Raw genomic sequence first — 13,789 nt, forward strand, 5'->3', positions numbered from 1 at the left:
GTAATAGCATGGTAAAGATAGCTAAATAATGTCAGGGACCCTTTTAAGTAAACATTTCTTCTGTATCCTCATGCTTTACAAAAAAGAAAATGTTTAAAAAAAACAGTTATACAACAAAGAACATGCCCAGCCTCCCTTCCTTCCTGAAAGAGTCATTCCTATGCTGAGGGTAAAATCACACACAGCTCCACACGCCACACTACAGTCTGACACTGAACTACCTGTGCTCGCGGGGAGCACCAGGTAAGGGAAAACTATTATCAGACCGGCAACTCTTTACACTCTTCTGCACTAAAAACTATTTTTTAAATAACTAAATGAACTTCTAAGACGCGTCATATCACAAGTTTAAAACTTTTGTAAAAAGGCATTTCTATCTTCTTGCTTACACTGGAAACTCTCAAATCATAGGCAATGGGGGTAAAGTACAGGACATGGACGATGTCATCACCACTGAACTGGGTTGCAGTCCGAAGCTAGGGGCTGTCATATGACTTTACTCCCCAAATTAGGAAGCCTCTACCCAGCTACCGTGAGCTTCAGTTAATTCCCAAATATCCAGCAGTAAAGAAGCATGTTAGAGTGAACATCACGGCTCTGAACACGCCTAACGAAAAGAACCTGCTTTCAAATCCTAACACGGGAGTCTCTCCAGACTGCCAAAACTGAAAATTGCTAGTCCTCTTTGTCTTCCCCCTAATAACCTCATGGAAAATGACCTTCTCTTCTCTTTCCCCTTACCTAGTATTCTCCTCCTCCTGTTTGCTAACATCAGCAACAACAAAAAAAATGGCCATTTTGTAGGAAAAAAAGCAATAAATGAATTCACATAAACACAGAACCCCACTTGGGTTACGTCAGAAGGAGCCCGGAAGCCAACCCAAAGAGCTCCAATGCCCAAAGGTGGAACCATGTAAACAACAAAATAGTAATAGATAATAACCCAAAGTTTAGAATAAGCATTCACGAGCCCTGGCTGGGGTAGCTCAGCTGATTGAATGTGGGCCTGGGAAGCAAAGGGTTGCCGGTTCGATTCCGGGTCAGGTCACACGCCTGGGTTGCGGCGGGCAAGGTCCCCAGTAGGGGGTGCTCAAGAGGGCAACCACACTTGATGTTTCTCTCCTTCTTTCTCCTTCCCTTCCCCTCTTCAAAAAGAAATATTTTTTAAAAAGCATTCATGAGTCCACATTGCCATAAATGATCAAACAAATTAGTAAATAAGACAAATACCCTATGAAGAACTCCGAGTGACTAATGCAGATTTCCCAACTCTCGGGAGAAACAGCATGGCTCACTCCTCCTCAGGTATGGGCTGTGCACAGTGCCTTCATTCCTGTGTGTTTCATAAAAGGGAAAGGAAGGAAGTACTTTACAGTGGAGAAGCCTGATAATCACTACCTGAATCAGGTGATCAAAGCCAATGGCAGCTGTGTTAAATTGTGTTGCTAGTTTATACCCTCGATATAATCACAAAAATGGCACTTCACCTGTGGTCTTCCCCCCAATAACCCATAACCTCAGTCTTCTTAGAGAAAAATATCAGACAATTCCAACAGTGAGCCGTCATACAAAATACCTGACCAGCTCTCCTCAGAACTGTTAAGTTTATCAAAAACAAGCAAAGTCAGAGACATTGCCACTGCCTAAGGACATGGACAACTAATTGTAGCAAGGTGTCCTGGATGGGATCCCGGAGGGGAAAAGTACTTTAGGTAAGAGCTAAAGAAATCTAAATAAACTGCGAACTTTAGTTAATAATGACATATATCAATATTGGCTCTTTAAGCCTAATGAATATATTATACTTGTATAAAATGGTAACAGGAAGCTGGAATGTGGAAACTGTCTTATCCATTTTTCTGAAGATCTAAAAAAATAATTTTAAAATACTAACAAATTCCATTAGAACAGAAAATGAATTCCAAAATGTTGACAGTGAGAATCTCCCTAGTGCGGGAACACGGGCAATTTATGCTTCTGTCTTTACAGTTCTCTGAGACGTGCACACACATCTTCTAGCACCAGCCCTGTGCTGCTCCAAAAAGTGTATGCATGCAAAATGCTTTTTCTCAACTTGTTTAAATGCTCAACACTAACTCTATGATTATAATCTTTTTTAAAGAGTTTACTTATTTTTAGAGAAGGGAAGGGAGGGAGAAGAGAGGGAGAGAAACATTGACGTGAGAGCAACATCGATTGGTTGCCTTCTGCACATGCCCCAACCAGGAACCAAACCTGAAACCCAGGTTATGTGCCCCAACCAGGAATCGAACCAGTGACCTTTTGCTTTGGGGGATGCCCAACCAACATGAGGGAGCCACATTGGTTGGGCTGTGGTTATAAATTTTAAATAAATACTATTTATTGAATGAGTACAATTTGTTGCATACTGACCATGCTGGAGAATTTTACCAAAACTCTGTGTAGTGGACTGTATTACCCCTTTTTAAAAGATAAAGAACTAAGTAGAGGTTCATGAAGTTGAAGTCACATACCTAATAGGTAGCAAGTAAGCTGACTGCAAAACGTGCTTATACTTCTATATAATACAGCTTCTCTAGAACTACTTGCTCAGCATTTCGTACACTAGTGCTAGTACATATATTATTTTAAAGTGCTTCACCACAATGTTATAAATACCCACACTTAAGTGAAATTGGTTGTGTGACAGGCTCCCCTGCAGTGCAAACCCCCCCAAAAACAAAACATAACCTCCATCAAATGCAGCAATACAAACAGCACTGCCTCGTAACACAGCAGCCAGCAAACCACTACTAGTGGCTTTTAAATACTACAGAGGACTTGTTTCACAAGGCGCCCCGAATCACGCCTCTTCCCTCGGCAAACAAGGCAGTTCTTTCACACCGTATTAAGTCAAAGAAGTAAAACTGAGTACGGTATTCTCCTTACACTATTTTGAAGTTCAAAGAGATAATCTAGACTGACTCCCTGCCTTTATCAAGGTCGCCGCCACCCTGCTTGGGTCAACCCTACACGTGACAGGACAAACGGAGAACGCATGGCCTCCATCTGCTCTCACGATGCCATTCCGCAAGCCTTTAATTCACAGGATGATTCAACTGATGAGGCTGGCCTATTTTTAAGTAAGTTGTTCTATTTTAGGTAAATTAAATCCTACGGTGAAAATCAGCCAAAGTAGACCTCGTATGGGGCCCGAACGAGGAAAATCCAAACCCTGCCCGAAGACTTGACTTACATTATGGTATCAGCATCCATGAACAAGAGCAAATACACACAGAAGTGCAGCTGTTAAAAGGACACAGGAACCAGGAGATAGGTACCCACTGACCGACTCTGGGATGTGGCAAGCATAAAAATAAAAAATCAACTCATACAAAATAGTCGTGGGATGTAAAGTAAAGCACAGGGAATATAGTCAATAACATGCAATATGGTGCACTGTGCAAGTGTATGACTGTGTGAGCACTAAGCTGCATACCTAAAATCAATACAAAATAAAATGGAAAGAACATCAAAAAATTAACTCAATGTGGAAACAAGTAAGTAGACAAAAGACTTGAGATATACACAGAACAAGCACATGAGAAGATGTTCAACACAATTAGCCATTAGGAAAAAACAAATTAAAACTACAAAAATACATCATCATCCATTTACTTGGATGGCTTAAGAAACTGACACCGCCAGGTGGTGGTTGGTGAGGATGCAGAGCAACCGCAGGGCTCATACGCTGCTGGCAGGAAGCTCGACCACTTTGGAAAAGTTTGGCAGATTCTCAGAAAGTTACATACACAAGTATATACACCTATAGGATCCGGCAAGTTTATTTACCCAAATAAAATGAAAACCAGTACAGAAACGTTCACAGCAGCTTTACTCCTACTCACCACAACCTGGAAATTCAAATGTGCTGAACAGAACAGAGAACCTATGGTGTTGCAGACCACTCTGCCTGATTTTAGGAATTGTATCTCTACCCCTTGTGGCAAAGGGCGAGAGACGACCTTTGGAATGCCAGCCAAAGGAGACAAAGCCTGTCTCTGGTAGCAAATGCTGCCTCAGTTCCTCTCCCTGCCCCCAAAGCATGGTCGGAAGTCAATGACGGGTAAGACCCCTCACAGTGGGGGGACAACCTAAGCCAGACTGGATCACCTGGGAGGCCTTCATGGAAGGACTCGGAGGCTGCAACAAAGAGCAATGGACTCTCTGTCCCCCACCAACCCGGGCTTTGACATAGCCCAAGTCCCCATGTTCTCTGGGAGAAGCGCTTCCTGGCTCTAATCCTCTTAAGCCTGAGTACCTGAGGGGGAGAGGTGCAGCTCCTTGCCTTGCTAGAGCGTGTCCTGGGGAAAAATCTGGCATCACAAAGACTTGCTGATAAACCTGAAATCTGCTCTGCTAAGAGTGCTTTCATTCATATGATAAGGGTCCTAGAGGAAATGAATATGTCTGCCAAGTTTCTGCAACCCCCTTTCCTGACAGACACTGACTCAGACCTCTTTGTAATGTCATCTACTGTTTGATCCTTGCCGCCCTGTATTCCTGTGTATTACAACCCAATAAAAGGCTATGGAGCAGGGCGCTCGAGGCCTTTTTCTCCTCAGAGAAACTGGCCGCCGCTGGCCTTTGTCTCCCCTGAGAAACTGGCCACAGCCCACTCCTCCTCCCCCAAACAGATCTCATCTTGTCTCGGCCGTATTTATTCACTCACGTGCGTCTGTGGCACCAGGGGGGACCTCGCGGAGAAGTCGCCCCCACACTATGGTATGCTACGTCCACTTAACGCAACATCACTCTAAGTGACAAGAACAAGCTGCTGGTAATTTACATCTTGGGTGAATATCCAGTACGGCGTGTTAAGGGGCGGGGGGAATCACGCTCAAAGGCTACACACTGTACGATTTCACTTACACATGTTGGGAAAAGCAAGTCCTAGGTCAGAGAACAGATTGGAAGCTGCGAGGGTTAAGGTGAGGGGAAGGGTTTGAAAACAAAGGAATGGCTAACGCAGTTTTGAGGCAGTTGAGGGGAATGAAAAAAATTGTTCTGTATTTTGATTGTGGTGAGGATAACATGAATCTGTGTTAAAATTTATAGCACTGTCAATCAAAAGAGTGAACATCACTACCTCTAATTTAAAAATGAAATTAAAAAAAAATAAAGTGAAAATAACAGTTATACAGGATTAAGACCTTTAATTCCTTAAAACAGAAAAGCAGTAACCTGAGTGGGTTTGAGAACGTCTGGACGGACAGCTCAGTGCTCCCGACACAAGGCACGGAGGACATGGCCTTGTTCCCTCTGGGGCAGTCCTGCAGAAAGTGCTAAACCTGAAGCTATTATGAGAAAACATCAGGCAAACCCATATTGAAGTCATTCTACAACATAACAGGCTTGGCCTCTTGAAAAATGTCAATTACATAGAACATAAAACTCAGCAACTGGCCCAGGTAAAGTCTAAAAGTCATGAGAACCCAAGGCGATACACAATCTTAGATTTGTTTTTTCTGTAGAGGACTGTATGGTTGGAACTGGAAAATCTCATTATGATTCTCAATTAGGTGACAGTATTGTGCTGATGTTAATTTTCTGATTTTGATCAATGCACTATGGTTATGTAAAGAAACTCCTTGGGGGAAAAGAAAACAATGAAATATTTGTGGTTATTCTTCCGTGGTTTAGGAAAAAAATAATTAAAAAGAAAGCAAATCAGGTAAGTGTTAATATCTGGCAAATTTTAACTCAGGAATTCCTTGTACCAATCTTGCAACTTTTCTTTGTCTGAAAATGTCAAAATTAAAAATAAATTATTATAAGAAGTAAACATCCCTTGGACTAAAAATACAGATGAAGTAATCTAAAGGATAAAATGAACACATTTAGTAAAAGTAAAAGCCCAGAGTAAACTCTGGCCCAGACTCAACACTGACCACACCCGTGGGACCCAGCCCCAAGCCCTGGGTTCAGCCATGGCAAGGAACCAGACTGATGCTGTGAAACATCTGAATTACACCAGCAACTCTCCCTCATCTGTTCCCTTGCTCTTCAACTGACTTTTGCCTATAAAACAGCAGCTTCGGGCACAGATCTGGCTCCAAAGAAGACAACAGATCACACTGACTTAGAAATTACTCATTTATATACTGGGTTGAAAATCAGCTTCCTGTGAATTTGATGAACACCAGCATTGCCAAACTGTGTCAGCTCTGGGACATCAACAAGAGTACTCTGGGGCCGGTGAGCCTGAAGACTCCATTCTAAAATGGTAGATTTATCAAGGTGTATAACTCTGTGTAATTCTTACAGCTTTTCTCTTAGCTACACTCCTGCATCTGTCACAGCCGATTTCAACCAACAATTTCTTTTCATTACTCAGAAAGACATGACATCCAAAAGAGCAAGACTAAAAAAGGTTAATAGGAGACTATATTTTTCAGTGGGTAAATCACATGACAAGCATTTAAATAACACAATTCCAGTTTGGAAAACTGCATTAGGTATGTCACCGATGCAATCAATCACCTCAAGGACACAAAAAATAGAGAAAATGTTTTTATTTTCATGTTTTTCAAAGTCTTGACAAAGAACAGGCAAACACAGACAGAAAAGAAGCCATACAGAAGGTTCGGACCTTTATTCATAACTTCAGAACTAAGGAGTCCAGTCTTTAAAAAACGGAAAACGTTCCCTTCAACACTCAGTTTCCTTATGTAGGGGTTGGTATACTTCAAGTTTTTAAATAGCTCTTAGTTCTGGCACACTTAGTCAGTATGATCTTCTCAGAGAAATACGATCTTACTAGTTCATTCTCAAAACACTTCAAAACCCAAGCCAGCTGTTTTTTTAAAGGATGCGGAAGGCACTCCTCATTCATAGCTGACTCGTGGCTTTATAAAGCACAAAGACCATTTTTACTGTTTCATCATCTACATGCTGGATTCTAATACTCTTTGTGATGGTTGTGTTCAGTGACAGAAACATAGAGACAATGCCTTCCTTCTCAATTTGTACACCAAAATTTTAAAAGGAAAATCCTTGAAATGACAGGAAGACATTTTTTGACATAAGCAGCTACTGCCACAACCTGCTGGCATGGGCAAAAATAGCAATGGTATAAATTATTATTTAACCTTAAAATAAGTGGTCTATGTTTGCTACAAATCTACAAATAATTAACATATTTTTTCTGCAATAAAAATTAAAATAACCTCCGATTTATCAACTTGTAAAGATATTAGCAGCCTTGGCCAGGTAGCTCAGTGGGTTAGAGTGTTGTCCCAACACACCAACGTTGCTGGTTCGATCCCCCAGTCAGGGCATATATGAGAAGCAACCAACAAATGCACAAATGACTGGAACAGCAAATCGATGTTTCTCTCTCTCCCCCTTCCTCTCTCTCTCCAAAATCAACAAGTAATTTTTTTTTAAAATTTAAAGATGTTAATAAAAAAGATTAACTTTCCCCCTTAATGTCCAGTGATAAACTGAACCCTAACTTCCTACTTCAAGTGAATCAAAGTAACAAGTTCACATTAAAAATTATTCTTCATATCCTTTTTTACTAAAGTAATCAATGTAAAAAAATGTAAAAGCTTGTTTTATGCTTGCAGATTTAGGTAACATCTAAGGAATCACAACTTTTAAATTTTTTAAATACAGCACTAATGTTATGCAAAAATACTTGTGTCTCAGAAAACAGCAAACCAATAAAACCCTGTACCTAAAGTGGCCTAAATACAAGTAATAGTAATATTCTCCATAACGTTTCTTACCTAAAATTTAAAAGCCATCAATCTCCAGCACTTTGAGTGAACAATCAAAACAGCCGTATTTATTCGGGTTTAAAACTAAACTTCTCTCTGATACGGAGGCACAGATGAAACAAAGGGTCGTCTTCTCCAACGTGCCGAGCCCATCACGTCATCATCGAGTCACCTTCTCCACCAGTGGCATCCTGGGAAATGTGAAGGTCTTCAAGCATCTCAGCCAGACTAACTCGAGGTGCTCCTTCATCATCGGTGTCACCTTCCACAGGAATGGTGGGATCTAAGAAAAAATACAAGGAGGATTTCATGTAAATACAAATACGGAAATATGCAAGCGCCTGCCCCCACCATGATTACTATTATCGAACCACTTTGCATCCACAGCTCCTGTATCATACCTACAGTGGGCATTTCAACACCCACTGAACGACTGGACCGCATAGATATGTGACTAAATACCCACCAGTGTAGGGGTCCAGAACTTGAGGCATCGTGCGAGGATGCAAATGATACCAAATGTGGGAGAGCAAGCATTTTAGTAAGTTTTACTGTTCTGATTTTTTTAAATAAATGATTGGGCAGAGTAGTTTTTAAAAACATAAGAGTCATTTACAGAATCAAAGTTAAAGATACCAAAATAATCCCTGTGGGGGAACACAACTTAAACACTCCAACACCTACCTCTGTAAATGTTGATGTTTTTTCTAATTGCCTCATCTTCTTCAAGATCTTCAAGGAAATCTTGGTATTGTCTATAAAAGAATGAAGAAAATTTAAATGTTTCACCTTTAGCAAGAATGAAGTTATCTTTTCTTCATTTTCAGCACTATAATATGTAAGATTAAAATCTTTAAAATATTTGCTTGTCAGTTATGCATGTTAAGTACTCTGACAAGTTTTTTACATTTTTTCTTTCAAAATTACATCATAAAATAAATACACAACTGAACATAGGTGACGTAAATTTAAGTATAATACAATGAGAAGGCTCCTTCCCACTCCAATTTTCAAAAAAAACTCTTATGACCAAGTTGAAAATATACACACTTTTAAGACTAAAGATGAAACAGTCAAAAGTATACTTACATCTAGTTAACATTACATATTTAATACACACTTGTTTTAAACTACATTATGAGATTATGTTTTAGAAATATGCTATTCTGCACTAACAGCTAATGACACGATTTTATTTAAAACTTCACTTTTTCATACATCACTGTCTTTACCATCATTAGTCAGGCCACTTTACAAATCATCCAGTTCACTTTTCTAGAACACATAACCTCTATTTCTCCTTAACTTGTTCGAAAAATAGCATATTTGATATCAATGAACTATTTTCTTTTCACCCCAAGCCATAAGTATTCATTTGCTATTTGTGATATCCACAAGGTAATTAATTACTTCTTATATTTTGACTTTTCAAATAAACTATTTTCAGTAACACTGCAATTGTCAGGTCATAACCCAGGAAATAAAAACTAAATATGTGTTAAATGTTATACTGATTCTATCAACACATTGGTAAAAACACAAAATTAATTCTGAGTTCAAGAATAAATTGTGTGATGGCTACTTCTTTATAGATAAAAACCATAAAAGGTTCAAAGGAAAGTGGGACCTTTCGTCGTCTGTATCCACGTTTTCTCTCTCTCTCGCAAGCTCTTTCAGTCTCCAGTTTCTACGACGCTGACGTTTTGTGCGGTCATAGCTCTTCTTGATCAATACCTAGAAGTCACGAATATTTGGAAGGTTACAAAAAACGGGAACTGGGTAACATGGCCTCAAAGTCCAATAAAGATAGAAAATGAAAGGTTATGAGAATGCCCGCGAGTCACCAAACTGACCACAGTGGTTACACCTCCAGGGAAGGAGGGAGGGAGGGATCACGAGGCGGTGTCAAGAGAACTTTTAATATTTTTCTCCAGGCACTTACTATTTTATGAGAATGCATTCAGCCATTATTTGCATAATTGTTAAAATTTACTAACTGCAGTTTTTCAGTGAACCAAAATTGTTTTTCCTTTCTTCTCAAAACTTTTAGGTATCTGGTGTGTTTTTTAGACCATCGTTCAGTTTTTAGCTACCATTCATGTAAGTCATTCTGAAACATTATCATAGACACTTTTTCTCCTTTTATTTGTACTAATAAGCACTTATAGAACTATATATATATCTTTCACAACTGTATGCCCTAGAACAGTTTTAAAAACTGCAGCATGAATTAAGAATTTTACACAAAACAAAATCTTGTAAGGCCATCATGATCTCCTGTTACGATCTATTCAGAAAGACCTACTCAGACTCACACCTGAGCTGAGCTTTATTTCCTAATTTATTAACTCACTAAAGCACAACTGGGTGGTGAGGAGACGAGTCCTTCTTACACCATGACTTAATTTTTGCCCACGGCCAAAGAGATCAATTTTATTTTAAAAGATTAAGGAAGTGGGAGATAGGATCTTTCACATTCACTGTTGCTCATGACTTTATTTATAAATTCATGTTACAATTTAAGTTTTTTCCCAAAAGTCAGATTCTTTCCCTCAGACTTGCTACTATGAAGGTCATTTTCATTGCAATTATATTCAAACTAGAAAGAGAATTTAACTCTAAATGCCTTCTTAATTGAACAATACATGAAATAAACTGAGCCAAAAGAATAAACCTGAATAAATTCTAAAGGTCATCAAATTTAGCTGCAAATGTATTTTTTCCTCTATGAACAGTATCAAGCATTTTGACAGAATATGAACATTTGATTATAAAAGCAACAAAAACACTCTTTAAATCTTGGATTTTCTCCACTAAGAAAAATGATTTACAATGAAGGCCTCTGCTATTATACCTTAAGTGCAATTTCAAAAGAAATCTCTAAATTAATTTTTTATTTTTAAAAACATGACCTTGTGCATTTTACCCATAAGAGTTACATCAATGCTCGTTAATATAGGATAAAAGAGAAAAATCTAAAGCCTTACCACATCTGGGACTCTATCTGATTTCATTTTGTTGACATGCTCATCATTTAAGTTACAGTTTGCCAAATCAAATCTGAAATGAAAATAATAAAACACTTAATGTCAAAAAAATGTTTCCTTTCCATGCAACTTTTTATGTTATGGATGATCCCCTCAAAGTTCCTTCTAAGATCAAACATGTAATACACGTTCCCATTTCCAAAGTCTCAGAGTTCACTCTACAGGGAACACACTTCTACAGCTCACAGTAAAGACGATAATGCACTGTGAGTTTCACACGTCCATTATCACCTACCTTACCTATATTTATAAAGAAGCAAAACAGGCTTACATATAAGTCTGAAAGATTCAGTTACATGGTTCCATTTAGTTTATAATAAACAAAACAAACAAAAACCCCTCATTCTCTAGTAAAGGAACTAAAACTCTAAAAGCAAAAGTACAGTGTGAGGCACGATGACAAGCTCAGCATCTGAATGGACTGTCCTATGCCTGTGAAGACCCCTTACAGACATGGCTGCCACTTTTTAAAAGTGAATTATCTGCGCAGCAGCATATGCTTTAAAAAAACTATCCACTCCCCCAAAGAGCTATAAAGGTGATCTGACCATACAACTGTACAGTTCAGTTACTCAGATTCTTGGAAGAAATGATGTTTCAAGATGATGGCCAAAATGCAGTTAAGTATGGGCTTCTGTCCAATCCACAGTTTTAACTCACTTATTAATAGTAAAATGAGCATAAAGCTAGTGGGAATTCTTTTTGGAACAAACAACTTCAGTATTTTAGAAAGCTTTGCTGGCTCCAGAAGAAAATCTGCAATGCTAATTGACAGTTTAAAATACTATAAAGTAATACAAACCCCAACACCAGGTCTCCAGGATTCAGAAGATGTCCCAAATGAGTGCGACAAAAATACTGTTTATCTGTATTCATCTCAGATGTTTTCTGTACCCAGACTTCCCCAAGGGTATGCTTAACAGGAAAGAAAATGAAACTCAAAAATGCATTTCATAGAAAACTGAAATACAATGTTGATTTTGGTTTCCTAATTTTCATTTTAAAAACAGAAATTATTTTATTTTTCAGATCTCTGAAGCACTGTCAAAGTTAACAAATTACCTAAGTATAGAAAAAGATTCACAATTTACTCAAATATTTTTGTTAAAATTTTCACCAAGACTTTTATAAAATATGAACAAGTCACCTAAAAACAGACATGTAGAATTTTCATAAGAAATGCTCCCACCAGGAGATGGGTTAATACAGACTGAGCAAAGAGAGCAAGTGACAAAGGAAGGGAATCTCAAATCCAATCCTAAGCAACCTGTGTGTTTTACGCATAAAGTTAAAAAATCAGGGTTCAGACAAAACAATCTAGCAATCCTAGTGGCCCCATTACTACCAGTATTAAATGTTTGGGTGTCTATTTTGAGGTGCTACACTTAAAGAAAAAAAAAACTATTGCAGAAACAGCATCCCAAGTTTGAAATTTTAAACTAGAAAACCATTCAAGTACCCTTCCAAAACAGAATTTTACAAGAAATTTTAACTGACATTCAGACTTCTGGACTGAATTAAGTATAGCACATGCCAATACCTTTTACTAACAAGACAGACCCATTAAGATCAAGAGCAATACTAAGATTATAGATAAAACTAAGGAATCTTAAAGAGATGCAAAGAAGAGGTAGGGATAAAAAGAGAGTGAAATAAAAGGTCTCAGATTTGGGAAAGAAATGATTTTAAAAAAAGGTAGTTACCAAAAAGAGAGAGACTAAATCCTATGTGATAGGATTCACTTTCTAGCTCTTAGATTGCTTCTATTTATAGGAGACTTATGAACCTGTTCTAGCTAAACGTATTTTCTGAAAACAAACAAAACTATACATTATCCCGTTTTATATATGCCTAGGGAAAGGGATATTCTTGTACATTTATTATAAATAATAAAAGTATGTTCCTAAATTACTTTTGCACATTCCTAAATGCACATTACTAAATTTTGCATTTTAAATAAAAATGTGAAAAGTAGTCTTAGATTTCTATTGATTTTCCCAAATTATCAAAAGTTATATTTATCTCAAAACACAATTATTACCTCTGTAAAAATGAGCACCACTAGTATACAGATAAAGAACCTCTAAATATTAATTCACAGTAAAGGAAATCAGACTTATATCCTTGAAGAAACACCTGATTTCAGACATGGGGGTAAGAACTATACCATGTGATTCTGGAACACAATGTGATTCTAAACATTGTGGTGTTGTGCCAGAAACTAAGGATGTTTTCAAAGGCCAGGAAAGTCATGTCAAAAGGACATAGGAATAGACTTATCTATTTAAGAAACTGAATCAACAACTAATTACCTTCCAAAACAGAAAGCACCAGGCCAAGATGGATTTACTGGTGAATTCTACCGAACATTTAAGGAAGAAATTATACTAATTCTCCACAATCTCTTCCAGAAGATAACAGAAATAGAATACATCCTCACACATTTACAAAGCCAGCATCACCCTAATACCAAAACCAAACAAAGACATTACCAGGCAAGCAAACTATAGACCAATGTTCTCTCATAAACACATACACACAAAAATCCTCAACAAAATATAAAAGAATTGTACACCACGACTAAATGGTATTTACCCCATGTGTGCAAGGCTGATTCAACATTTGAAAATCACTTAATATAATCCATCAATCACATCAACAGGATAAAAAAAAAGTCATATGAGAGTATAACTACAAAAAAAGCACTTGACAAAATTCAACACACACCATCCATGTTAAAAACTCTCAGTAAAATGGGAATAGAGGGGAACTTCCTCAACTTGATAAAGAATATATACAAAAAACCTACAGCTAACATTATACCTAATGGTAAGAAACTCAAAAGATTTCTCTCTAAGATCAGGTACAAGGCAAGGATTTCCTTCTTACCACTGATTTTCAATAACCTACTAGACATCCTAGCTAATGCAAAGAAAATGAAAGATATATAGATTGAAAAAATATATATATATTATCTTTGTTTGTAGATGACATAAT

At 37.8% G+C, this 13,789-nt stretch overlaps 1 protein-coding gene across 9 annotated transcripts in view; it reads right to left on the reverse strand.

The window, feature by feature from the left end:
- Positions 1 to 6,521: 6,521 nt before the first annotated feature.
- Positions 6,522 to 13,789, reverse strand: part of NMD3 (NMD3 ribosome export adaptor) — a 35,079-nt gene continuing 27,811 nt past the window's right edge. For all 9 annotated transcript variants that reach the window (XM_037140972.2, XM_037140965.2, XM_037140967.2 and 6 more), the window contains exons 12-16: positions 11,595 to 11,707; positions 10,733 to 10,805; positions 9,373 to 9,479; positions 8,430 to 8,500; positions 6,522 to 8,028 (exon numbers count right to left, since the gene is read on the reverse strand). In XM_037140972.2, the coding sequence (XP_036996867.2) occupies positions 7,898 to 8,028; positions 8,430 to 8,500; positions 9,373 to 9,479; positions 10,733 to 10,805; positions 11,595 to 11,707 (495 nt within the window). In that variant the 3' untranslated portion in view covers positions 6,522 to 7,897. The remainder of the gene's footprint in view (positions 8,029 to 8,429; positions 8,501 to 9,372; positions 9,480 to 10,732; positions 10,806 to 11,594; positions 11,708 to 13,789) is intronic.

The sequence above is a fragment of the Artibeus jamaicensis genome, unplaced genomic scaffold, assembly GCF_021234435.1.
Source record: "Artibeus jamaicensis isolate MK-2021 breed Jamaican fruit bat unplaced genomic scaffold, CSHL_Jam_final scaffold_474, whole genome shotgun sequence".
NCBI classification, from domain to species: domain Eukaryota; kingdom Metazoa; phylum Chordata; class Mammalia; order Chiroptera; family Phyllostomidae; genus Artibeus; species Artibeus jamaicensis.